Source organism: Ranitomeya imitator, chromosome 6 (assembly GCF_032444005.1).
Source record: "Ranitomeya imitator isolate aRanImi1 chromosome 6, aRanImi1.pri, whole genome shotgun sequence".
In the NCBI taxonomy this organism is placed as follows: domain Eukaryota; kingdom Metazoa; phylum Chordata; class Amphibia; order Anura; family Dendrobatidae; genus Ranitomeya; species Ranitomeya imitator.
The window spans coordinates 12998681-13026210 of NC_091287.1; the positions used below are offsets into that span (position 1 = coordinate 12998681).

Sequence of the window (27530 nt, forward strand, 5' to 3'; positions counted from 1 at the left end):
CACGTTACCTCAGCACGTTAGCCCCGCATGTTACCTCAGCACGTTACCCCCTCCTTTTACCTCAGCACATTACCCCCGCATGTTACCTCAGCACGTTACCCCCGCCCGTTACCCCCTCCTGTTACCTCAGCACGTTACACCGCCCGTTACCTCAGCACATTACCCCCGCATGTTACCTCAGCACGTTACCTCAGCACGTTACCTCAGCACGTACCCCCGCACGTTACCCCCGCATGTTACCTCAGCACGTTACCCCCGCACGTTACCTCAGCACGTTACCCCCGCACGTTACCTCAGCACATTACCTCAGCACGTTACACCGCCCGTTACCTCAGCACGTTACCTCAGCACGTTACCCCCGCCTGTTACCTCTGCATGTTACACCGCCTGTTACCTCAGAACATTACCCCCGCCCGTTACCCCCGCATGTTACCTCAGCACGTTATCCCCGCCCGTTACCTCACCACGTTACCCCCGCACGTTACCTCAGCACGTTACCCCCGCATGTTACCTCAGCACGTTACCTCAGCCCGTTACCTCACCACATTACCCCCGCACGTTACCTCAGCACGTTACCCCTGCACGTTACCCCCGCCTGTTACCTCAGCACATTACCCCCGCCCGTTACCCCCGCACGTTACCTCAGCACATTACCCCCGCCCGTTACCTCAGCACGTTACCTCAGCACGTTACCCCCGCCCATTGCCTCAGCACGTTACCTCAGCACGTTACCTCCGCACGTTACCTCCGCACGTTACCTCCGCACGTTACCTCCGCACGTTACCTCAGCACGTTACCTCAGCACGTTACCTCCGCACGTTACCTCCGCACGTTACCTCCGCACGTTACCTCCGCACGTTACCTCCGCACGTTACCTCCGCACGTTACCTCAGCACGTTACCTCAGCACGTTACCCCCGCCTGTTACCTCCGCACGTTACCTCCGCACGTTACCTCCGCACGTTACCTCAGCACGTTGCCCCCGCCCGTTGCCTCAGCACGTTGCCTCAGCACGTTACCTCCGCACGTTACCTCCGCACGTTACCTCCGCACGTTACCTCCGCACGTTACCTCAGCACGTTACCTCAGCACGTTACCTCAGCACGTTACCTCCGCACGTTACCTCCGCACGTTACCTCCGCACGTTACCTCAGCACGTTACCTCCGCACGTTACCTCCGCACGTTACCTCCGCACGTTACCTCCGCACGTTACCTCCGCACGTTACCTCCGCACGTTACCTCCGCACGTTACCTCAGCACATTACCTCAGCACGTTGCCTCAGCACGTTACCTCAGCACGTTACCCCCGCGCTTTACGTCTTCCTTTCACCCTGAGGACACAGCAGCAGCTCTCACCTTCTGCAGGAGGGCGCCCATGACGGCGGGGCCGTGGCACTGCAGCACGCTCTCCTGGTTGGTCGGATGACCCTGGATGAAGTTCTTCATCATCAGAAGGAAGGCCGCCACGCCATTCCGCTCCAGTCTGCTCTCTGCGGGAGAAGATGAAGGACGGCGTCACAGGAAGGAGTGACACCAGTCTACATACATTAAACAAAACACTTCCGCTAATCTGGCATCACTAGATACTAGATTATCAAAGGTTCTGGATTACTGGACATGATGTAACGAGAATATATTTTGCCGCTCATCATCTCCTTATTCTACTTATAGTTTCTGTGATTCCTGGTCACAGTAAGACTCCAGATTCCGGACTAGTGGACTTTCTGGATTAGAGGATGCCATATTAAAAGAATGTTCCTAAACTTTAGAATCCCATATTGACGCACCGGAGGATTTTCCCAGGGGCAGCTGCATGGACTGGGCGTTCCTGGAGGAGGTGAGCTCTGGACCCACCAGATCGTGTGTCTCCTGGACATTGGGGGCTTCGCTGGTCTGTGACGCCACCTGGTGCAGCAGGGGCAGGAGGACCCCCATTCCCCCGACACAGTTCACAACGTCCTGCGGGACAGAGGGCGAAGGTTATAGTAGAATATCCCCACACATTCCTCCCTGGACGAGGCCTTTGTAGTCTAGGGCGCCAGGACACCCCGAAAAGAGGTCATGTGATCTCAGACGCAGACCAATGGCAGGGTCCAGCCTGGGCTCTTAAAGAAACAGTACTTGCCTTTACATGCCATGTGACCACTCTGTGCCCTGTCAACCTCCCGTCAAACGCTCGACTTGGGGACAGGTCCAAGCAAATGTTATTTTTGGAAGCCTGAAAACAAAACACCAAAAAAAAAACACCCTGAAAATTACATGGAAACTGGAATAAAAAAAAAATCTAAATGTAAAAATTAATGAGAAAATTGCAAATAAAAACCTCATCACAGTCAGGAGACAGAAAATTTCCAAATAACTATGTGAAACATTGATCAAGGAGGAGGTCTAGCGGTCACAACTACAGCATCCACTAGGCCGCCTGGGATACTAAAAAATGTCTTGGTGGTTTCGGAGGTCAATTTTAATATGTTTGGTTGTTTCAGGGTTAATATTACTTTCATTGGTGGTCTACAGTAATTTACAGATTAACTATGGTATAACATCACAAATATAACTTTAACCCCTTTAACCCCAAGGGTGGTTTGCACGTTAATGACCGGGCCAATTTTTACAATTCTGACCACTGTCCCTTTATGAGGTTATAACTCTGGAACGCTTCAACGGATCCCGGTGATTCTGACATTGTTTTCTCGTGACATTGTACTTCATGACAATGGTAAAAATTCTTTGATAGTACCTGCGTTTATTTGTGAAAAAAAACGGAAATTTGGCGAAAATTATGAAAATTTCGCAATTTTCCAACTTTGAATTTTTATGCAATTAAATCACAGAGATATGTCACACAAAATACTTAATAAGTAACATTTCCCACATGTCTACTTTACATCAGCACAATTTTGGAACCAAAATTTTTTTTTGTTAGGGAGTTATAAGGGTTAAAAGTTGACCAGCGATTTCTCATTTTTACAACACCATTTTTTTTAGGGACCACATCTCATTTGAAGTCAGTTTCTATATGATAGAAAATACCCAAGTGTGACACCATTCTAAAAACTGCACCCCTCAAGGTTCTCAAAACCACATTCAAGAAGTTTATTAACCCTTCTGGTGCTTCACAGGAATTTTTGGAATGTTTAAATAAAAATGAACATTTAACTTTTTTTCACAAAAAATTTACTTCAGCTCCAATTTGTTTTATTTTACCAAGGGTAACAGGAGAAAATGGACCCCAAAAGTTGTTGCACAATTTGTCCTGAGTACACCGATACCCCATATATTGGGGTAAACCACTGTTTGGGCGTGTGACAGAGCGCGGAAGCAAAAGAGCGCCATTTGACTTTTCAATGCAAAATTGACTGGAATCGAGATGGGACGCCATGTTGCGTTTGGAGAGCCCCTGATGTGCCTAAACATTGAAACCCCCCACAAGTGACACCATTTTGGAAAGTAGACCCCCTAAGGAACTTATCTAGAAGTGTGGTGAGCACTTTGACCCACCAAGAGCTTCACAGAAGTTTATAATACAGAACCGTAAAAATAAAAAATCATATTTTTCCACAAAAATTATCTTTTCACCCCCAATTTTTTATTTTCCCAAGGGTAAGAGAAGAAATTGGACCCCAAAAGTTGTTGTACAATTTGTCCTGAGTACGCTGATACCCCATATGTGGGGGTAAACCACTGTTTGGGCGCATGGGAAAGCTCGGAAGGGAAGGAGCGCCGTTTGACTTTTCAATGCAAAATTGACAGGAATTGAGATGGGACACCATGTTGCGTTTAGAGAGCCACTGATGTGCCTAAACATTGAAACCCCCCACAAGTGACACCATTTTGGAAAGTAGACCCCCTAAGGAACTTATCTAGATGTGTTTTGAGCGCTTTGACCCACCAAGGGCTTCACAGAAGTTTATAATGCAGAGCCGTAAAAATAAAACAAATTTTTTCCCATAAAAATTATTTTTTTAGCCCCCAGTTTTGTATTTTCCCGAGGGTAACAGGAGAAATTGAACCCCAAAATTTGTTGCCCAATTTGTCCTGAGTGCGATTATACACAATATGTGGGGGGAACCACTGTTTGGGCGCATGGGAGGGCTCAGAAGGGAAGGAGCGCCATTTGGAATGCAGACTTAGATGGAATGGTCTGCAGGCGTCACATTGTGTTTGCAGAGCCCCTAATGTACCTAAACAGTAGAAACCCCCCACAAGTGACACCATTTTGGAAAGTAGACCCCCTAAGGAACTTATCTAGATGTGTGGTGAGCGCTTTGACCCACCAAGGGCTTTACAGAAGTTTATAATGCAGAGCCGTAAAATCAAAACAAAATTTTTTTCCCACAAAAATTATTTTTTAGCCCCCATTTTTGTATTTTCCTGATGGTAACAGGAGAAATTGGACCCCAAAATTTGTTGTCCAATTTGTCCTGAGTACGCAGATACCCCATATGTGGGGGAAACCACTGTTTGGGCGCATGGGAGGGCTCGGAAGGGAAGGAGTGCCATTTGGAATGCAGACTTAGATGGAATAGTCTGCAGGCGCCACATTGCATTTGCAGAGCCCCTAATGTACCTAAACAGTAGAAACCCCCAAGTGACCCCATATTGGAAACTAGACCCCCCCATGGAACTTATCTAGATGTGTTGTGAGAACTTTGAACCCCCAAGTGTTTCACTACAGTTTATAACGCAGAGCCGTGAAAATAAAAAATCTTTTTGTTTTCCCACAAAAATTATTTTTTAGCCCCCAGTTTTGTATTTTCCCAAGGGTAACGGGAGAAATTGGACCCCAAAAGTTGTTGTCCTATTTGTCCTGAGTACGCTGATACCCCATATGTTGGGGTAAACCCCTGTTTGGGCACACGGGAGAGCTCGGAAGGGAAGGAGCACTGTTTTACTTTTTCAACGCAGAATTGGCTGGAATTGAGATCGGACGCCATGTCGTGTTTGGAGAGCCCCTGATGGGCCTAAACAGTGGAAACCCCCCAATTATAACTGAAACCCTAATCCAAACACACCCCTAACCCTAATTCCAACGGTAACCCTAACCACACCTCTAACCCTGACACACCCCTAACCCTAATCCCAACCCTATTCCCAACTGTAAATGTAATCTAAACCCTAACCCTAACTTTAGCCCCAACCCTAACTGTAGCCCTAACCCCAACACTAGCCCTAACCCTAACACTAGCCCTAACCCTAACCCTAGCCCTAACCCTAGCCCTAACCCTAGCCCTAACCCTAGCCCTAGCCCTAACCCTAACCCTAGCCCTAACCCTAACCTTAGCCCTAATGGGAAAATGGAAATAAATACATTTTTTTAATGTTTCCCTAACTAAGGGGGTGATGAAGGGGGGTTTGATTTACTTTTATAGCGGGTTTTTTAGCGGATTTTTATGATTGGCAGCCGTCACACACTGAAAGACGCTTTTTATTGCAAAAAATATTTTTTGCGTTACCACATTTTGAGAGCTATAATTTTTCCATATTTTGGTCCACAGAGTCATGTGAGGTCTTGTTTTTTGCGGGATGAGTTGACGTTTTTATTGGTAACCTTATCGGGCACGTGACATTTTTTGATCGCTTTTTATTCCGATTTTTGTGAGGAAGAATGAGTAAAAACCAGCTATACATGAATTTCTTTTGGGGGAGGCGTTTATACCGTTCCGCGTTTGGTAAAATTGATAAAGCAGTTTTATTCTTCGGGTCAGTACGATTACAGTGACACCTCTTTTATATCTTTTTTTATGTTTTGGCGCTTTTATACGATAAAAACTATTTTACAGAAAAAATAATTATTTTTGCATCGCTTCATTCTCAAGACTATAACTTTTTTATTTTTTTGCTGATGTTGCTGTATGGCGGCTCGTTTTTTCGGGACAAGATGATGTTTTCAGCGGTACCATGGTTATTTATATCTGTCTTTTTGATCGCGTGCTATTCCACTTTTTGTTCGGCGGTATGATAAAGCGTTGTTTTTTGCCTCGTTTTTTTTTATTTTTCTTACGGTGTTTACTGAAGGGGTTAACTAGTGGGCCAGTTTTATAGGTTGGGTCATTACGGACGCGGCGATACTAAATATGTGTACTTTTATTGTTTTTTTTTATTTAGATGAAGAAATGTATTTATGGGAAAAATATATATATTTTTTTTCATTATTTAGGAATATTTTTTTTTATTTTTTTTTACACATTTGGAAAAAATTTTTTTAACTTTTTTATTTTGTCCCGGGGGGGGGGACATAACAGATCGATGATCTGACAGTTTGCACAGCACTGCTCTGAGCCGGCTCTGTGAAGCCACCTCCCTCCCTGCAGGACCCGGATCCGCGGCCATCTTGGATCCGGGCCTGGAGCAGGCAGGGAGGGAGGTAAGACCCTCGCAGCAATGCGATCACATCGCGTTGCTGCGGGGGTCTCAGGGAAGCCCGCAGGAAGCCCCCTCCCTGCGCGATGCTTCCCTGCACCGCCGGCACATCGCGATCATCTTTGATCGCGGTGTCCCGGGGGTTAATGTGCCGGGGGCGGTCCGTGACCGCTCCTGGCACATAGTGCCGGATGTCAGCTGCGATGTGAGCGCTACCGATCGCATATGACGTACTATCCCGTCGGTGGTCATAGGGGCCCACCCCACCTCGACGGGATAGTACGTCTAATGTCAGAAAGGGGTTAAGGATTAATTCTAATATCTATGGTGGTCTAGAGATAATATCCAATATCCCTGGTGGTCCAGAGATAATATCTAATACCCCTGGTGGTCCAGAGATAATATCTAATACCCCTGGTGGTCCAGAGATAATATCTAATACCCCTGGTGGTCCAGAGATAATATCTAATACCCCTGGTGGTCCAGAGATAATATCTAATATCCCCGGTGGTCCTGGTGCTGTAGGGTGGGATTAATGTTCGATATTAACTCCTTTGGTTTTTTTTCACCATTTCCTCCTTTTCTTCCAAAAGCCGTAACTTCGGTATTTCCCCACAGATGCGGCTGTGGTGGGGGGGCTCGTTTTCTGCACAGCGAGATGTAGATTTTATTGAAACAATTTCGGGGCACATAAGACGCTTTGATTACTTTTTAATTATTTTTTTTGTGTGGAAAATACGACGATAAAAAAAAAGATAATTTTGCCTTTACCGCGTGTCAAATATCTTACATCTGGATAGCTCGGACATTTACAGACTCAATGACAACTAATGTGTTTTTCTTTTTGTTTTTTTTTCTCCTTTTTAATTTCTTTATGATTTATGAAGGCGGCGAGTGATCAATACGTTCTGTTTAGCTACTAACTTCATACCTCAGTTTTGGCCTCTGGGGACTTGAACCTGCGGTCACATTGTAGTGAATAGGACCATGATACAGAAAAGTTCTCAGTGTATCGCCTCTGTGGCGCCACCTACCTGTGGAGTGTAGAACAGCAGCAGCTTGGTGCCGAGATCAGAAAACTCGCTCTCCGGGGTGAAGGGCGACACAAAGTTTGGTCCTGAAACAAATACAAAGGTAATAAAAACAAAAAACAAAGAAAACTCCTTATTATAGCATTCTTAATCCCCATAAAAAAATCTTATTGGAGGACAGTTACAAAAAAAAAAAAAAAAAAAAGCCCGAACCCTAAAATCTTCACTGCAGCAGCCGGGAGCTGCAATTGGAGCATAAAACAAAGTTTATCAGTACAAGACATCAGAAGCCGCGGCCAAGAGCCGCCAATAATCCACGAATATTAACGACACAGTGACATCATAACATGGTCACATCAGTGCTGGAGCGTTACAAGAGACCCCCTGTTGGCTCGTGCCCCCTCCCCGCCATAGGACCTACCCGCCAGGTACAAGGCCTTTACATGAGCCGGCTGAATGGAGTCATGAAAGATGGAGACGGTGCCGAGATGACCTTCTAATGAGGTGGGGGTCCCCCACTCTGTGTCCTGGGTTCCGGCCACAATGGTGGACACAAGACCCTCTCGCGAGCTCTGGGTGCCACCGAGACCCCATCCGTGTCCCACCGAGGTGGCTGGAAAGGACTGGGAGCGGCTGAGCAAGGAGTGTGAGGCGAAGGTGAGGTCCGGGGTATGAGATGGAGAGGACGACACTGTGGTGGTCGTGCGGTGGCCAGCGGACCCGATACAGCAAGAGGTGAAAGACTGCAAAGAGGAGACACAAGCTGTGGATGATGGAGCGCTCGTCCATGCAGAAGGTACACAATACACTCCCGCCCCATTCCGTGGCATATAATCATCTCCATGAACCAGGAGGCCCAGGATGAGCAAAGCCAAAAGCCCTTCCCAGAATAGATGTATGCTTTATGGTTACAAAACGACGACTTCCAGCATGCCTTTACATTCTGCAGAGGTCAGGGCATGCTGGATGTAGTAGTTCCTCATGGATTTACACATTTTCGTCTCAGTTTACCTCATTGAGTGATGGAAACCGGAGCGGTGCCATTTTCCTCGGCTGCCCGTCTGCGAAGACATGAACCATGTTCTGTCCGAATGGACGGCGCCCGGCCTGGTGCACGATGTCCACACAGTGCTGTCGGACAGAGAGGGGTGAACCAGGACTCGGCACTGCCCCCTGCTGACCAGCGAGAGCCCCGACACCCCGGGTCACTTACCCACATGGAGTCATTGAACTGCAGCTCAGGAACAGCGAGGGTCATATATTCCTTCTTCGTACAGACGGCCACGACCAGCATGCCGTCCGTGGTGAAGAACGCCTCGAAGCCCGTCCCGCTCGCTGCAAAGAAACTGAGACACAAACACTTGTCACGTCCGCTGAATCGCTGAGGATTGTGTCCGATCCATGGTCATGTCCTCAGGGAACGTGCAGTCCCATGTAAATAAGGTAAAGCCTTTGTATCACAATTCCTAAGCATTTTCAAGAGCTTTGCTAGCCATCAGTGAATCTTGCTCCATTGTATCTCTCTCCTAACTGACCGATACATTGTTACAGACCATCAGCTGTGAGCAGGACTGGATCAGTGGGATTTCAGGATGTCAATTGTGTTTCTGTTCACTGACATCAAGCAGAGATCTTTAGAATGGAGAGGAAATTAAACAGAAGAGAAAGTTGGGGAACGGTTCACGACATGGGAAATTTCTTCTAATTAGAATTTGCGGGCGCCGGATCATCAGATCATCTAAATATATCGGCCACAGGATTGTCAGATTTTCCGTATTGCTGAATGTTGTATTACAGGCATTTCATTCCACACCGGCCCACCCAAACACATGATATGTTCCTGAGGGTCTCAGGGGGTGTATATGGGAACTGTTCACACCTGGAGATACAGCCTTCGGTGGGATCACAGAGCAGTATACCTCCCGGTGTGTGTCCACCTCTCGGTACGGCCCCTCCGGCTCTATCCTCTGCAGTCTGGGGGTCCTCACCTGTACAGCTGCTTGCGTCTTCTTCCGGTCTGGAAATCTTCACTGGCGTCGTCGTTCAAACAGATCCAGGCGTGGAAGGCAAAGCCGGCCCCGGGCCACTTCTGCATGGTGGGCACCATAATACCGGACATACTGGGGGTTAAGTCAAAGTACTGCAATGCCCTCTCGGGCTCGTCCTTCCTGGCCATGGCTGACAAGGCCCGGATCACCTGCGTTGCATATGGATGTGCGGTGCTGCCGTTCACCCTGAGGAGTCGGATCAGGTCCCGGAGCTCGTTGGGTCTGATGGAAAGTCGCCCTAAAGCCTGCAGGAGGTGGATGAGGTTCTCTGCGCACTTTGCGTCCAGCTCGTGCTCGCTGCTCAGCGTGGCCAGGATGTGGGCCACCATTCCTGCCTGCACACAGGTCATGCGGTTACGCAGCGTGGAGTCACAGATCTGGTTTAACCACTCCGAGACCAAGATCTGCAGATGTCTTGGAGAAAGAAAAGGAATCCACTGGACCAAGATCAGCAGCGGCTGCTCGTTCTGAATGCAGTTTCTGGGATCGGAGTTGTATGGTCCTTCCACAGCCTGTAGGGGCAGAGTTCACATATGGATTAATGTTCTGGCACTTGCTCATTACTCATCTCTACCAACTTTGTATACAGATCCTGGTCTACAGCGACTGACACACCAGACAGATGAGGGGTGAACGCACGATTCGTCCTGAGAGTCTTGTATGCCGAGCACAGGGACCCCCGCAGAACAGGGCCGACGTTAGGGGCTGGCAGACTAGGCAGCTGCCTAGGGCCCCCACTCCTCCATGGGCCCCCAGCCAGTAGCGTGCTGATAACAGAAGCACACCATGTGGCCACTAAGGGACCCGTGAGTAAGAGGCACCCGGAGCTGCTCCCCTCCCGCATTCAACTTCTCATCAGAGATGTCGATACAGTTGAAAGCAGTGATGGAGGAGAGCACGTCAGATGATGCGGAGGAGGAGAGATAAGTATTGTGTGTGTGTGTCTGCACTATACTGTGTGGGGGTGGGGGGCCTGCATTATACTGTGGGTGGGGGCAGCATTGTACTGTGTGGGGACAGCATTATACTGTGTGGGAGGGACTGCACTATACTGTGCATGGGTGGGGGCTGCATTATACTGTTTGGGGGGCTACATTATACTGTGTGGGGGGATGCATTATACTGTGTATGTCGAGGGGGCTGCACTATACTGTGAGTGTGTGGGGGCTGCATTATACGGTGTGTGGGGGCTACATTATACTGTGTGGGGGACTGCACTGTACTGTGTATGTGGAGGGGCTGCACTATACTGTGTATGTGGGGACTGCACTGTACAGTGTATGCGGAGCGGGCTGCACTATCCTGTATGTGGGGACTGCACTGTACAGTGTATGTGGAGGGGACTGCACTATACTGTTTGTTGGGCTACACTTTACTGTGTGTGGTGCTGCCCTATACTGTGCTTGTGGGGGGCTACATTATACTGTGTTTGTGGGGGCTGCATTATACTGTGTGTGGGGGGCTGCATTATACGGTGTGTGTGGGGGAGAACTAAACTATACTGTGTGTATAGGGGGCTGCATTATACTGTGTGTGGGGACTGCACTATACTGTATGTGGGGAGCTACATTATACTGTGTGTGGGGGAACTGCACTATACTGTGCGTGGGGGGCTGCATTATACTGTGTGTGGGGCTGCACTAGACTATGTGGGGGACTGCATTATACTATGTGTGGGGCTGCACTATACTGTGTGTGGGCTACATTATACAGTGTGTGTGGGCTGCATTATACAGTGTGTATGGGCTGCATTATGCAATGCATGTGGGCTGCATTATACAATGCGTGTGGGCTGCATTATACAGTGTGAGGTGGGGGCCTCATTATACTATGTGTGGGGAGCTGCATTATACTATGTGTGTGCAGGACTGCACTATACTTTGTATGTGGGGGAGCTGCACTATACTGTATGTGGGGGGCTGCATTATGCTGTGGGCTGCATATAATTATGTGTGTGGGGGCTGCATTATACTGTGTGTGTGGGGGGGACTGCATTATACTGTGTTTGTGGAGCTGCATTATACTCTGAAGGGGCTGCATTATGCTCTATGAGGGGACTACATTATACTCTATGAGGGAGCTGCACATTATACTGTGTGTGTGTGGGACTGCATTATATGCTATGAGGGGGCTGTATTATACTTTGAGAGGAGCTGCATTATACTCTGAGGGGGGTGGCATTATACACTGTGTGTGGGACTGCATTATACTCTATAAGGGGGCTGCAGTACACCCTATGAAGAAGGCTGCAGTATACTTTATCAAGGACCATGGGGAGTGCATTATACTGTGTCGAGGACTATCAGTCCCCATCATTCTTCCTCAACCAGTGTAAAGAGGCCGGGAAACAAGAGTCAAACGACTTCAATATTGTCGATTGCTCGTTTAACGGCCTGAACTCAGCGCATGTAAAAACAATCCAAATGTTTCTGTGTGATGGTGCAATATGTTAACATTTGGGGCCCCACTTTAAAACTTTTGCAAAGGGCCCAACTTTGTCTAAAGCCGGCTCTGCCGCTGAGCATACAATGGGGGGGTTGTTTACTAAGCTGCTGCCAGACTGATTTATCCGCTATGTCTCTCTAACCCCAGTCCAGAGCCCTGGTCCACCCCCAGACTCTTCTGTCCCTCTCTGGACCCCTCTCCTCTGCTTTGCATCTACACCCCTTGGCCCCCTCTGGCAGTGGATTCAGGGTACCGTTCACACATTACATTGCTGTGGCTTCATGTACGGCACCTTGTTAGAGTTGAGGGGGCTTAGATTAGCGCTCAGGATTCCTCATTGCTGCTCTGTGCACCCTCTGATCCTATACAGGTGTTGATTACCTTATATCGCGCCCCTGTAGAGGGGACATCTTACACATCAATGACCTCAAACATCACAAAGGATCATGGTGACAACTTCACTTGGGGACTCTCAATTTACTGACCCCCTAGAAGCCACTAGACCGCCCTTATTAGCATTACCAGTCCTTACCATGCTCAGTAATTGCTGGAGCAGACGCTTAGTGGGCTGGCTGCGGCTCTTCAGCACCTCGTATAGATGTGGATACCCGATCCGCTCCTTGAAGACTTCCTAGGAAAACACAAAATACAGAGTACAGCAACAAACAGTCACACCAAGCACCCGGGACCCTGCACTGAACTCCAGACATTTGGGGTCCTCAGTGCGGGACCGTAGTGGAACCCTCTGAATAGGACAGCGGTGGGCTCCCCCGCAGCTTAGCACAGTAGTGGGGTTATCCCCCAAGCAGGACAGTAGTGGGGTCCCCCTATGGCAGGACAGTAGTGGGGTCCCTCCATGGCAGGACAGTAGTGGGGTCCCTCCATGGCAGGACAGTAGTGGGGTCCCTCCATGGCAGGACAGTAGTGGGGACACTCCATGGCAGGACAGTAGTGGGGTCCCTCCATGGCAGGACAGTAGTGGGGTCCCTCCATGGCAGGACAGTAGTGGGGTCCCTTCATGGCAGGACAGTAGTGGGGTCCCTCCATGGCAGGACAGTAGTGGGGTCCCTCCATGGCAGGATATTAATGGGGTCCCTCCATGGCAGGACAGTAGTGGGGTCCCTCGTGGCAGGACAGTTACCACTCACCTTGGCAGAAGGAGAATTCCTCATGATCGAGGTCAATACCCCGATGGCGTTAACGGTAATGGCGTCTGAATCGCTGTCGATCACCTAGAAAGTAAAAGATACACAATAAAAAGTAAAAGTAAAAGATCACAATACAGGCCGCAACACCAAGATGATTCCATGGAAAAGGCAGGAGAGCACAGGACCACCACCACCATTATCATCATCACCACCACCAGCAGCAGATTCTATCACGGAGGCAACCACCGATCACCAGGGGGCGTCACACACAGGAAGAGTTTTCTTTACAAATGCAGAATATTGCCGAATATTTGGCGTTTGAGCGCAAATCTCCATGGGAGGAAGAAAGCACACCTCAGATAACCAGTAATAAGGACAATTCCACTACCACCGCTTGCTGTTCTTGAATAGGACATTCCTGATAACACCTCCTGACCTGGTCCTGCTCACACAGCTGAGGACTTGTTACAATAGCAGAGGGTCTCCAAACCCTCACTAATCCTCTGACACCCCAGGATATACTGGGGGACATCACCCTGGGGTACACGCAGTGACGCTCTGCTGACAGCCGCCTCTAGTAACCGGGCACCTGAGACGCCCCCATTACAGGGACCCGGGGTCTGGGGACAGGCACGGACGAGGGGCACATCTGCTGCCAGACATAATTAACTCCCGGGGGCAGATACTTTCCTGCTGAAGGATAGACTGCAGACATGTGTGTCTCGGGGGACAACCACTCTCCTCATCATCAGGTTACTATATACGATGCACCTCCCCGGCGTCACCGTCCCCTGCTCAGACCTTTGCCCTTCACCTTGCATTGTCGGCCATATTATCTTTTATAGGAATGTTGCTCCTGCCATTTAGTCACCCGCATGTTCCTCCTCTTCCCTCTCTCTGCTCCTCCTGGCAGTCTTTTACCATGAGAGACCCCCTCAATCCTCGCTCAGATGAAAATAAAAACAATAAAACCAAGTCAGTTGTGGGGGCCGGATGGTAAATGAGGGAGGAAGTAGCTAACTTCTCCTAGATCCCAGGTTATGGAGACCAACGGCCCACCCTGATTTCTGACGACCCCCCGAGACGTGAATCACAATCCAAGGATGAAGCAAAGATCAGGAAGCATGGTGTCAGCGGAGGGGATATAACAGTGCGGTAATGGACTGGGGCCCCAAAATATTTCCCATCAAATGTTGTTGGGGGGGGTCACCGATGATTCTAGAGATTGCTATATAGAGAACAGTGATGGCGGCAACTGTGCATAATGATAGGGCTGGAGCCTCAGGAAGAGAACAGTGGCCCCAGACTAAGGAAAAAAGGGGCCCCAGGCAGAGAGGGAGGCCCTGAGACTCACAGGCAAGAGGAAGTGGCCTGGGCGCAGGAGCCAAGAGGAGACCCCTGGGAGCAGGAGCCAAGAGGAGACCCCTGGGCGCAGGAGCCAAGAGGAGACCCCTGGGCGCAGGAGCCAAGAGGAGACCCCTGGGAGCAGGAGCCAAGAGGAGACCCCTGGGAGCAGGAGCCAAGAGGAGACCCCTGGGAGCAGGAGCCAAGAGGAGGCCACCCCGGGCGCAGGAGCCAAGAGGAGGCCACCCCGGGCGCAGGAGCAAGAGGAGGCCCCCGGGCACAGGAGCCAAGAGGCGGCCACCCCGGGCACAGGAGCCAAGTGGAGGCCCCCGGGCGAAGGAGCCCAGAGGAGGCCCCCGGGAGCAGGAGCCAAGAGGAGGCCACCCCGGGCACAGGAGCCAAGAGGAGGCCACCCCGGGCACAGGAGCCAAGAGGAGACCCCCGGGCGCAGGAGCCAAGAGGAGGCCCCCGGGCGCAGGAGCCAAGAGGAGGCCCCCGGGCACAGGAGCCAAGAGGAGGCCCCCGGGCACAGGAGCCAAGAGGAGGCCCCCGGGCGCAGGAGCCAAGAGGAGGCCCCCGGGCACAGGAGCCAAGAGGCGGCCACCCCGGGCACAGGAGCCAAGTGGAGGCCCCCAGGCGAAGGAGCCAAGAGGAGGCCCCCGGGCGCAGGAGCCAAGAGGAGGCCCCCGGGCGCAGGAGGCAAGAGGAAGCCCCCGGGCGCAGGAGGCAAGAAGAGACCCCCGGGTGCCGGAGGCAAGAGGAAGCCCCCGGGCGCAGGAGCCAAGAGGAGGCCCCCGGGCGCAGGAGCCAAGAGGAGGCCCCCGGGCGCAGGAGGCAAGAGGAGGCCCCCGGGAGCAGGAGGCAAGAAGAGACCCCCGGGCACCGGAGGCAAGAGGAAGCCCCCGGGCGCAGGAGCCAAGAGGAAGCCCCTGGGCGCAGGAGCCAAGAGGAGGCCCCCGGGCGCAGGAGGCAAGAAGAGACCCCCGGGCGCCGGAGGCAAGAAGAGACCCCCGGGCGCAGGAGCCAAGAAGAGACCCCCGGGCGCAGGAGCCAAGAGGAAGCCCCTGGGCGCAGGAGCCAAGAGGAGGCCCCTGGGTGCAGGAGCCAAGAGGAGGCCCCCAAGCAGAGGAGGGGATACCTGACACTATTCTGATCTTAAACCACCACCTAGAGCAAGACAAAGAACATCCAGAAGAACAGGTCCCGCTACCTAGTGAGGGGGGGGGGGGGGGGGGGGCAGACATGGCAGCAGGGTGATCACACTGTATGACTCTGACCTATCTATTAGGGTGACCGTGACCCTGTGACCGTCTATTAGGTGGCGTTGACCCTTCATTTGTGACCAACAGTACATAAGTGATCTCCCGTACTGGACAGCGCCCCCCGCTGACACCATACCAGACATGAGGATGTATTAACAGAAAGCAATGGGACACAAAACAATTCACTGCACTCCATGACCAGGTAATACCTTCATGATATCGGGCTCGGTCAGCAGCCGAGTGGTCAGATCACTCCCACTCTCCTCTGGCCGGAGACCGCTGCTCAAATAAAGCTGTAGAGAGGTCACATGCACAAAGAGCTGTTAATCAGACGAGACGAGGGGCGCAGCAAGGGACACGATGGACGGTGTCAGAAGGTGGGACACAACATGGGGTATGATGGACAGTGTCAGAAGGTGGGACACAACATGGGGTATGATGGACAGTGTCAGAAGGTGGGACACAACATGGGGTATGATGGACGGTGTCAGAAGGTGGGACACAACATGGGGTATGATGGACAGTGTCAGAAGGTGGGACACAACATGGGGTATGATGGACGGTGTCAGAAGGTGGGACACAACATGGGGTATGATGGACAGTGTCAGAAGGGGGGACACAACATGGGGTATGATGGACAGTGTCAGAAGGGGGACACAACATGGGGTATGATGGACAGTGTCAGAAGGGGGGACACAACATGGGGTATTATGGACAGTGTCAGAAGGTGGGACACAACATGAGGTATGATGGACAGTGTCAGAAGGGGGGACACAACCATGAGGTATGATGGACAGTGTCAGAAGGGGGGACACAACATGGGGTATGATGGACAGTGTCAGAAGGGGGGACACAACATGGGGTATTATGGACAGTGTCAGAAGGGGGGACACAACCATGAGGTATGATGGACAGTGTCAGAAGGGGGGACACAACATGAGGTATGATGGACAGTGTCAGAAGGGGGGACACAACATGGGGTATTATGGACAGTGTCAGAAGGGGGGACACAACATGGGGTATTATGGACAGTGTCAGAAGGGGGGACACAACATGGGGTATGATGGACAGTGTCAGAAGGGGGGACACAACATGGGGTATTATGGACAGTGTCAGAAGGGGGGACACAACCATGAGGTATGATGGACAGTGTCAGAAGGGGGGACACATCATGAGGTATGACGGACAGTGTCAGAAGGGGGGACACAACATGGGGTATTATGGACAGTGTCAGAAGGTGGAACACAACATGGGGTATTATGGACAGTGTCAGAAGGTGGAACACAACATGGGGTATGATGGACGGTGTCAGGGGAAAGAACATAAGAAGGGGCACGATGGACGGTGTCACAAGGGGGAACACAACATGGAGCACAATGGACGGTGTCAGGGTAAAGAACACAACATGGGGCACAATGGACAAAAGCCAGAAGGGGGGACACAACATGGGGCACGATGGACGGGTGTCAGAAGGTGGATGCAACATGGGGTATGATGGAGAGTGTCAGGGGAAAGAACACAACATGGGGCACGATGGACGGAAGCCAGAAGGAGGGGACACAACATGGAGGACAATGGACGGTGTCAGAGGAGAGGACACAACATGGAGCACAATGGACGATGTCAAAGGAGGGGAAACAACATGGAGCACAATGGACGGTGTCAAAGGAGGGGACACAACATGGAGCACAATGGATGGTGTCAGAGGAGAGGACACAACATGGAGCACAATGGATGGTGTCAGAGGAGAGGACACAACATGGAGCACAATGGACGATGTCAAAGGAGGGGAAACAACATGGAGCACAATGGACGGTGTCAGAGGAGAGGACACAACATGGAGTACAATGGATGGTGTCAGAAGATGGGACACAACATGGAGCACAATGGACGGTGTCAGAGGAGAGGACACAACATGGAGCACAATGGACGGTGTCAGAAGATGGGACACAACATGGAGCACAATGGACGGTGTCAGAGGAGGGGACACAACATGGAGCACAATGGACGGTGTCAGAGGAGGGGACACAACATGGAGCACAATGAACGGTGTCAGAAGATGGGACACAACATGGAGCACAATGGACAGTGTCAGAGGAGGGGACACAACATGGAGCACAATGGACGGTGTCAGAAGATGGGACACAACATGGAGCACAATGGACGGTGTCAGAGGAGAGGACACAACATGGAGCACAATGGACGGTGTCAGAGGAGGGGACACAACATGGAGCACAATGGACGGTGTCAGAAGATGGGACACAACATGGAGCACAATGGACGGTGTCAGAAGATGGGACACAACATGGAGCACAATGGATGGTGTCAGAGGAGGGGACACAACATGGAGCACAATGGACGGTGTCAGAGGAGGGGACACAACATGGAGCACAATGGACGATGTCAGAGGAGGGGACACAACATGGAGCACAATGGACGATGTCAGAGGAGGGGACACAACATGGAGCACAATGGACGATGTCAGAGGAGGGGACACAACATGGAGCACAATGGACGGTGTCAGAAGATGGGACACAACATGGAGCACAATGGACGGTGTCAGAGGAGGGGACACAACATGGAGCACAATGGACGATGTCAGAGGAGGGGACACAACATGGAGCACAATGGACGATGTCAGAGGAGGGGACACAACATGGAGCACAATGGACGGTGTCAGAGGAGGGGACACAACATGGAGCACAATGGACGATGTCAGAGGAGGGGACACAACATGGAGCACAATGGACGTGGTCAGAGGAGGGGACACAACATGGAGGACAGCAGAGGATGATGAGAGAGGTGTAGGGATTAGGCAGTAAGAACACGCAGGGGTCTGGGGTTAGGTCAGTCCTGGCACATGGAGGGCGCTACACAACATTTTGCTCCTTGGATTCCAATGCAGTTTTTATCTCATTGATATATCTGCTGAGAGGGAGACAATTTGCAGTTCCCTCATCATTTTCCACTAGAGGGCGCTCTAACATTACAGACCTATGAGACTTCAGGAGATGGGGGGGGATTCTGAACTTTCGGAGACTACACCGGTTTTGACCCCCGCACAGACCTTACCTTGCTGTTCTGGATCAGACGTATGATGTGCTCAAAGCAATTATTGCTGAGGAATATCGCCTGTAGGACGGGGCGGTCGCTGCAGTCCAGCATCTGGGGAATAGCGCCTAAGATCAAGGAGAGAAGTCAGCGAGCGTCTGATGAAGCAACGTCCATACTAGATGCAATTCAGTCTTATGATTGGAAATGTCGGCGGTAATGAATTGTAAGTTATAGCACAGTGGCCCCCTGGCTTTCACAGGGTCCTGATGGCATCAGTTATGTAATCCTGGGTGCAGATTGGCGGTCATATTGGGTGCAGAATGGCGGTCATATTGGGTGCAGAATGGCGGTTATATTGGGTGCAGAATGGCGGTCATATTGGGTGCAGAATGGCGGTCATATTGGGTGCAGAATGGCGGTCATATTGGGTGCAGAATGGCGGTCATATTGGGTGCAGAATGGCGGTCATATTGAGTGCAGAATGGCGATCATATTAGGTGCAAAATGGCGATCATATTGGGTGCAGAATGGCGGTCATATTGGGTGCAGAATGGCGGTCATATTGGGTGCAGAATGGCGGTCATATTGAGTGCAGAATGGCGGTCATATTAGGTGCAAAATGGCGATCATATTGGGTGCAGAATGGCGGTCATATTGGGTGCAGAATGGCGGTCATATTGGGTGCAGAATGGCGGTCATATTGGGTGCAGAATGGCGGTCATATTGGGTGCAGAATGGCGGTCATATTGAGTGCAGAATGGCGATCATATTAGGTGCAAAATGGCGATCATATTGGGTGCAGAATGGCGGTCATATTGGGTGCAGAATGGCGGTCATATTGGGTGCAGAATGGCGGTCATATTGGGTGCAGAATGGCGGTCATATTGGGTGCTGAATGGCTGTCATATTGGGTGCAGAATGGCAGTCATATTGGTGCAGAATGGCGGTCATATTGGGTGCAGAACGGCGGTCATATGGGGGGCAGAATGGCGATCATATTGGGTGCAGAATGGCGGTCATATTGGGTGCAGAATGGCAGTCATATTGGTGCAGAATGGCGGTCATATTGGGTGCTGAATGGCTGTCATATTGTGTGCAGAATGGCGGTCATATTGGTGTAGAACGGCGGTCATATTGGGTGCTGAATGGCTGTCATATTGTGTGCAGAATGGCGGTCATATTGGGTGCTGAATGGCGGTCATATTGGGTGTAGAATGGCGGTCATATTGGGTGCTGAATGGCTGTCATATTGGTGTAGAACGGCGGTCATATTGGGTGCAGAACTGTGGTCATATTGGGGGCAGAATGGCGGTCATATTGGGGGCAGAATGGCGGTCATATTGGTGCAGAATGGCGGTCATATTGGGTGCAGAATGGTGGTCGTATTGGGTGCAGAATGGCGGTCATAATGGGTGCAGAATGGCGGACATATTGGGTGCAGAATTCCGGTCATATTGGGTGCAGAATGGCGGTCATATTGGGTGTAGAATGGCGGTCATATTGGGTGCAGAATGTCGGTCATATTGGGGGTAGAATGCCGGTCATATTGGGGGCAGAATGGCGGTCATATTGGGGGTAGAATGCCGGTCATATTGGCTGCCGGCTGAGGATCCGGGATGACACGGATGCTATTTGGCTGCATCACCCCCCATAGCCCCGGCCTTGGTGACCACTTACGCAGCATGTTGATGCGCAGGGCCAGCAGCCCTTCTTCCCAGTGGGACCCTGGCGCAGTCTCCGGAGAACACAGGGGCCGGTCGCAGTTTAGGACCTTGAAATAGCAGTCGAGGATGTATCTGATCTCCACCCTCCGGCGGTCGGGGCTGCTGCCGTGCAGGATGTGGGTGATGGCGATCAGGCAGTCCAGTGCCAGCTGCAGCAGCCGCGGGTCCCTGTCCTCCTGCGCCGCGCACCAGCTCTGCAGGACCAGCATCAGGACGTCCACGGAGGCCGGGGTGATGAGGTGCAGCGCGTTCCACTGACACACAAAAAAAAAACCCACTTTACTGGGCACGCATCGTGATTTTACAGCGTTTTCACAGCCGCCGATTCGGTGGAAGCACCCGAATATGACGCGGGAGACATTTCTGTATTCTCTAGAACCCTCTCTAATAATGAGGGGGTTTCATTAGCCGAGATCTCCCCCCACGAGACAGTTTATTTCTGGCACCGGTGGGGATTTCACTGGTAAAATCTCCACAAACTGTGATTAAAGGGGATTTCTAACGTTATCAATCAACCAGTCATAAACTGGGGCTCGTTAATGGGAGTCTCCCCTGTGGAAACCCCCAGTTACTATGGCAGACTAGGGGATCCTGTGATCACATCTGTCCTCAGGACATGAAGAATTAATGGAAGAACAAAGGTAGACCAATTTAGTAAAAGTACAGCCATTACAGGGGAGCCTCTATCTAATGGGACATCCGAAAATGGATCGTGAAAAGACCACATCCCCTTTAATGGGGCCTAGAGAAAAACATAGGTGTTGCCCATAACAACCAGCGTAGCTTTAATAGTCAAAATCATGTTGACAATGGCAACCAGTGTCCAGCAGTCATCTTCTCAACCACAGTCTATAGCAACCACAGCTCAGCGAATCTGTGTCCTTAGCAACCAGAGTTCAGCAAATCTATGTCCATAGCAACCAGAGTTCAGCTCTTATTATTTTATCACCTGCAGTGTTCATGTCACCAAGATTGGAGTTTTTAACTTTTTTTTCCAACACCAGCAACTATATTTTAGCAGACTTTTTCTGACCACCAATGTCCATATTAACCAATCAGCGATCGGCTTTCATCTTTCTAATGCAAGTAAGAAAATGACGCTCAGGTTGCTATGGACACCGAAGTCCAGAAACTGTGTGCTAAACCCTGACTGGTTGCTAAACCCTGACTGGTTGCTATGGACACTGAGGTCCAGAAACTGAGTGCTAAACCCTGACTGGTAGCTATGCATACCAAGGTCCAGAAACTGAGCGCTAAACCCTGACTGGTTGCTATGGACACTGAGGTCCAGAAACTGAGTGCTAAACCCTGACTGGTAGCTATGCATACCAAGGTCCAGAAACTGAGTGCTAAACCCTGACTGGTAGCTATGCATACCAAGGTCCAGAAACTGAGCGCTAAACCCTGACTGGTTGCTATGCATACCAAGGTCCAGAAACTGAGCGCTAAACCCTGACTGGTAGCTATGCATACCAAGGTCCAGAAACTGAGCGCTAAACCCTGACTGGTAGCTATGCATACCAAGGTCCAGAAACTGAGCGCTAAACCCTGACTGGTTGCTATGCATACCAAGGTCCAGAAACTGAGCGCTAAACCCTGACTGGTTGCTATGGACACTGAGGTCCAGAAACTGAGTGCTAAACCCTGACTGGTAGCTATGCATACCAAGGTCCAGAAACTGAGCGCTAAACCCTGACTGGTTGCTATGCATACCAAGGTCCAGAAACTGAGCGCTAAACCCTGACTGGTTGCTATGCATACCAAGGTCCAGAAACTGAGCGCTAAACCCTGACTGGTTGCTATGGACACTGAGGTCCAGAAACTGAGTGCTAAACCCTGATTGGTTGCTATGCATACCAAGGTCCAAAAACAGAGCTAAACCCCGACTGGTTGCTAAACCCTGACTGGTTGCTGTTGACACCGAGTTCCAGAAACTCAGAGCTAAACCCTGACTGGTTGCTATGGACCCTACAGATAAGGAAATGAAAGCTTCTAGCCTTAGAGGCCTACATTTTGTGCCATTGGCACTGCCCCAGCACACGATGGCACGGCGGTACAGACAGGACAGCAGCGGGCCTAGGAGTTGTCCCACAGTCTTCAGTAAACATGGCGGACTCACCTTAGAGCCGGTGATGATGGCTCCGAACAGATGGACCAGACGTAATTTGACCGAGTCAGGAAGATGATCTCCATTGTGGAAGGCGTCTACAAGAAATAATAAGCTTTACAAGCTATTGCTCTAAGTTATCAGCCACCCCAAACCTGGGAGGTCCTGACGCCATGTTGACCCTCCCCTTCCTCATTAGCGCTCTCTTCTGACCCTTACCATGAAAGAAGCTGCAGAACTCTTGGGGCAGCGCGGCAGGGGAGAACTTATATTTGCTCTTTTCTTTTGCGCTCACAATTTCCCTAAGAAAAAAACAGAGCAAAATATAAAAATCACCGTTATCGGCAAATATCTCCAGTGAGCAGCCGCGCTCCGCAGGACCCCGATCTGCACCCACCCTCCCTGCTGTCTCCTCCACGTCTGGTACGGATCGAAGAGGCATTCGCAGAGGTGCAGGGCGTAGACGGCGACGCTCTCAGTCAGCGAGCGCTGCGCTCGCAGCTCCTCTTCATGCACCGGACTCTTTAGCTGCAGGGAAGGAAAATAAAGCATTCTAATGACCCAGAATATTAAAAAGGCAAAAAACTAAATAAAATCTATAAAATGTGACATTTCTACCTTGATTGTAGATGCGGTTAATAGATGAATGACCTCGGAAACGAAAACCGGTGTCCGCTCCTTTTCCACATTCTCCAAATTCCTGGAAGAAGCCAGAAGTCAGTGAAAAAATATGGCGGCTAATGCAGATGAGAGCTAAATTATAGCCGGAGGGGTCACTGTGATTTAGAGACGCCCCACCCAAAAGACAGGTCCCCCTCCCCTCCGCGTCTGTGTGAGCCCCATGCTAGCGAGTTCTCTCCTGGACGCCATTTTCCGGGCTGGCGACTGGTCGGATGCGCTGCAGATATTTCAGCACCCAGAATCTGGTACCCACACTACGATCTGACGGCGACATGGAGAACTCGCCAACAGGCGGATGTACCGCTAGACGCAGTCATGTGACTACTAAGCTCCGCCCACAATAGGAACATGTCTAAAAAGTGACCGGGAGTGATGCATCATGGGATACGGTATTTGGACAAATTGCTCTCATGGGGACCCTTCATTTATAGAAGCCCCCTTCCCCATATTATCGGGGGCTGCAGGCCAATGTGGAGGATGCACCGTCCTGAATTTCACCCCTCTTCTATCCTGAAATCCTGCAGCCATGATGGAATTGGTTACCACGGTAACTGAAGGGTCCTGAGCTCTCACAGTGAGCAGAAGGAGGGGGGTTCGCAGGAAACCGCGGTCGCCCCCGCCGATGCCTCCTGTATCATTATACAGGCGGGCGAGATATTTATAACTGGGGTCCGCTCACGCTGCGTACGCCCCAGGGAGACGAGGACCATCCTGGCAGAGCGGGGCTAGCGGCCATGATGGGAGACACAGAGAGGACCGATGAGGTCTGAATGACCGCGCAGGGACCCCCGATTAGCAGGGACCCCCCGATCAGCAGGGACCCCCCGATCAGCAGGGACCCCCGATCAGCAGGGACCCCCCCCCCATCAGCAGAGCCCCCCCATCAGCAGGGCCCCCCCATCAGCAGGGCACCCCCCATCAGCAGGGACCCCCCCCCCCCATCAGCAGAGACCCCGATCAGCAGGGACCCCCGCATCAGCAGGGGCCCCCCCATCAGCAGGGACATCCCCCATCAGCAGAGACCCCGATCAGCAGGGACCCCCCCATCAGCAGGGGCCCCCCCATCAGCAGGGACATCCCCCATCAGCAGAGACCCCAATCAGCAGGGACCCCCCCATCAGCAGGGACCCCCCCTTCAGCAGGGACATCCCCCATCAGCAAAGACCCCGATCAGCAGGGCCCCCCCATCAGCAGGGACATCCCCCATCAGCAGAGACCCCGATCAGCAGGGACCCCCCAATCAGCAGGGACCCCCCCATCAGCAGGGACCCCCCCATCAGCAGGGACACCCCCCCCATCAGCAGGGACCCCCCCATCAGCAGGGACACCCCCCCCATCAGCAGGGCCTCCCCCATCAGCAGGGCCCCCCCCCGTCAGCAGGGCCTCCCCCCGTCAGCAGGGACCCCCCCATCAGCAGGGCCTCCCCCCGTCAGCAGGGACCCCCCCATCATCAGGGACCCCCCCATCAGCAGGGCCCCCCCCCCATCAGCAGGGACCCCCCCATCAGCAGGGACCCCCCCGTCAGCAGGGTGCTTCCTATACCATCGCCCCTGTACCTGCTGATGATGATGAAGAACTTGAGGAGGAGAAGCGCCTGGTTCAGGCTGACATCAGAGCCAATATCCTCCGCACACAAACCAAGCTGCTGGCTCAGGACCTTAAGAACATCTCTGGGTAACACCGGGATCTCCGACGAAGCGTCCTCCGGCCTGTAAGGAATAACACCAGCCTAATTACGTAACAGCATAATATAATGACCGCAGCTCTAGAGGTGACTGGAGAATAAGACACGATGTAACAGCAGAATAGTGAGTGCAGCTCTGGAGGTTACTGGAGGATAAGACGTGATGTAACAGCAGAATAGTGAGTGCAGCTCTGGAGGTGACTGGAGGATAAGACGTAATGTAACAGCAGAACAGTGAGTGCAGCTCTGGAGGTGACTGGAGGATAAGACGTGATGTAACAGCAGAATAGTGAGTGCAGCTCTGGAGGTGACTGGAGGATAAGACGTGATGTAACAGCAGAATAGTGAGTGCAGCTTTGGAGGTGACTGGAGGGTAAGACACGATGTAACAGTATAGTGACTGCAGCTCTGGAGGTGACTGGAGAATAAGACATGATCTAACAGCAGAATAGTGAGTGCAGCTCTGGAGGTTACTGGAGGATAAGACATGATGTAACAGCAGAATAGTGAGTGCAGCTCTGGAGGTTACTGGAGGATAAGACATGATGTAACAGCAGAATAGTGAGTGCAGCTCTGGAGGTTACTGGAGGATAAGACATGATGTAACAGCAGAACAGTGAGTGCAGCTCTGGAGGTGACTGGAGGATAAGACGTGATGTAACAGAAGAACAGTGAGTGCAGCTCTGGAGGTGACTGGAGGATAAGACGTGATGTAACAGCAGAACAGTGAGTGCAGCTCTGGAGGTGACTGGAGGATAAGACATGGCGGTCGCCCCAATTTCCCACCTTCTTGGCTCCAGCGTGTTCACAGTGATGATCTTCTCGAAGTTGGTGACAAAAGCTTCCAGCCATTGCTGCAGGTAATTCAGGTCTTTCTGCAAGAAGGAGGCAGGAGATGTGAGAGGCAGCCCCCCATAAGTCAGGACCCCCGACTGCTGTGAGACCCCGATGTGGCGGCCCCCTCGGCTGCTGCACGATGTGATGGGACTTATAATAACACAGGAGCCGCTGGACCGAGAGGCCGACGGCCAAAATCGGAGGCTCTCAGCCTCCGCAGAGAACTACATTAACCCTTTATGTTCATAGCATCCCCCAAAACCAAACCAAAAACTACAAGTGTGATGGCGGTGAGAGGAAACGCTGCCGAGAGCTCGCGGTTACTTCACTTCTGTCTCGTTTCCCATCCCGGTACATCGCGATTACACAGCGGGGGAGGGCTGTCCTAATTTGCTGTCGTAATTTGCTGTCGTAATTTGCTGCCGTAATTTGCTGTCGTTAGTTTTGGTATTTCATCATTTTTCTTTTAAGATGTTAACTTCACGTTCAGGTGGCGGTGATGATCGCATACAGATCGCAGGGCTCAGCAACGTGCTTCGCAATATTTAAAGGTGCACACGCGCCCGGGCCGGCAGCGTTATGTCTTTCCCATGCCATATTTTACCATAGCTGAGCAGATCTGCCGCTCAGGAATCTGGTAATGCTGGGTGTGGGAGCTGCAGTGACAGCCGTGATCCGGAACGCCCCGTGATCCGCCGCAGCGTCAGCGCTTTTAAAAGGTCACAATTTTCTCCTCTAAGAATCTGTATTCATTGAATAAGCAGAAATCTCTCTGCAGCCGGCGGAGATCGCATATCTGGCTTCACGGCGCACACGCGGGTCTCCTGAGGCGCCGCACACATCTACACCCCAGGGGTGAGGCTCGGCACTGGTTCTCCTCTACCTGCACGAACTGTTTCTGACATTTTTCACATTTTGAAAGATTAGGGTGCCTTTAAGGCTTAAAGTGACCTACTGTATCTACATTAAAGAACAGGTCACTTCAGACGTCATAACAACAACTGTCTCTCCAGAAAGACACAGATAGGAGAGCGGAAGAGAGAAGATGAGCAAACTGAAAAAAGAGCATTTCCCTTTAAGACAAATATAAGCCGTACCGCCCCTGCTGAAAGTGCCCACCCCCGCTCAGGAAATTAAAACAAAGATCTAGCTTTGCGTTTTCCTAGAGACACAGCCATCTAAAGAACGCCAGCTGATGTGGAAGTACATCTCCCACCATGCTGTTGGTCATCAGGGCATGCTGGGAGTTATAGTTTTACAACAGCTAGAGGGCCACAGGTTGCGGCAACACCCGCTTAAAGGATGGAGGGCGAGGGCCCGAGACGCGGCTCCTCAGCGGTGCACCGCCCAGGAGGAGGAAAACGTGGAGACATTGTCCTCACACATCAGCCAAAAAGACATCTGACGTTATCTGCCGGATCCGTCACCGCACGTCTGATCACAGCGGATCACTCACATAGTGGGGCTTGTTTTCCATTAGACAATCTGACGTGACATCACGTGGCTCCGTTATCTGCAGGATCCGTCACCGCACGTCTGATCACAGCGGATCACTCACATAGTGGGGCTCGTTTTCCATTATACAATCTGACGTGACATCACGCGGCTCCGTTATCTGCTGGATCCGTCACCGCACGTCTGATCACAGCGGATCACTCACATAGTGGGGCTTGTTTTCCATTACACAATCTGACGTGACATCACGCGGCTCCGTTATCTGCTGGATCCGTCACCGCACGTCTGATCACAGCGGATCACTCACATAGTGGGGCTTGTTTTCCATTAGACAATCTGACGTGACA

The 27530-nt window shown here is 51.4% G+C and overlaps 1 protein-coding gene across 5 annotated transcripts in view; it reads right to left on the minus strand.

Annotated features, from left to right (window-relative positions):
- NBEAL2 (neurobeachin like 2) overlaps window positions 1-27530 on the minus strand; it is a 184947-nt gene that overhangs the window by 54355 nt on the left and 103062 nt on the right. For 4 of the 5 annotated variants that reach the window (XM_069729156.1, XM_069729153.1, XM_069729155.1 and 1 more), the window contains exons 2-20: window positions 25678-25766; window positions 24764-24916; window positions 23145-23226; window positions 22924-23054; window positions 22746-22828; window positions 22539-22624; window positions 20373-20673; window positions 18714-18820; window positions 15851-15934; window positions 13036-13119; window positions 12420-12518; window positions 9383-9954; window positions 8608-8740; window positions 8406-8525; window positions 7816-8137; window positions 7398-7480; window positions 2126-2218; window positions 1788-1959; window positions 1357-1490 (exon numbers count right to left, since the gene is read on the minus strand). In XM_069729156.1, coding sequence (XP_069585257.1) covers window positions 1357-1490; window positions 1788-1959; window positions 2126-2218; window positions 7398-7480; window positions 7816-8137; window positions 8406-8525; window positions 8608-8740; window positions 9383-9954; window positions 12420-12518; window positions 13036-13119; window positions 15851-15934; window positions 18714-18820; window positions 20373-20673; window positions 22539-22624; window positions 22746-22828; window positions 22924-23054; window positions 23145-23226; window positions 24764-24916; window positions 25678-25766 — 2928 coding nt within the window. The remainder of the gene's footprint in view (window positions 1-1356; window positions 1491-1787; window positions 1960-2125; window positions 2219-7397; window positions 7481-7815; window positions 8138-8405; window positions 8526-8607; window positions 8741-9382; window positions 9955-12419; window positions 12519-13035; window positions 13120-15850; window positions 15935-18713; window positions 18821-20372; window positions 20674-22538; window positions 22625-22745; window positions 22829-22923; window positions 23055-23144; window positions 23227-24763; window positions 24917-25677; window positions 25767-27530) is intronic. The other variant, XM_069729154.1, reaches the window with a different exon arrangement.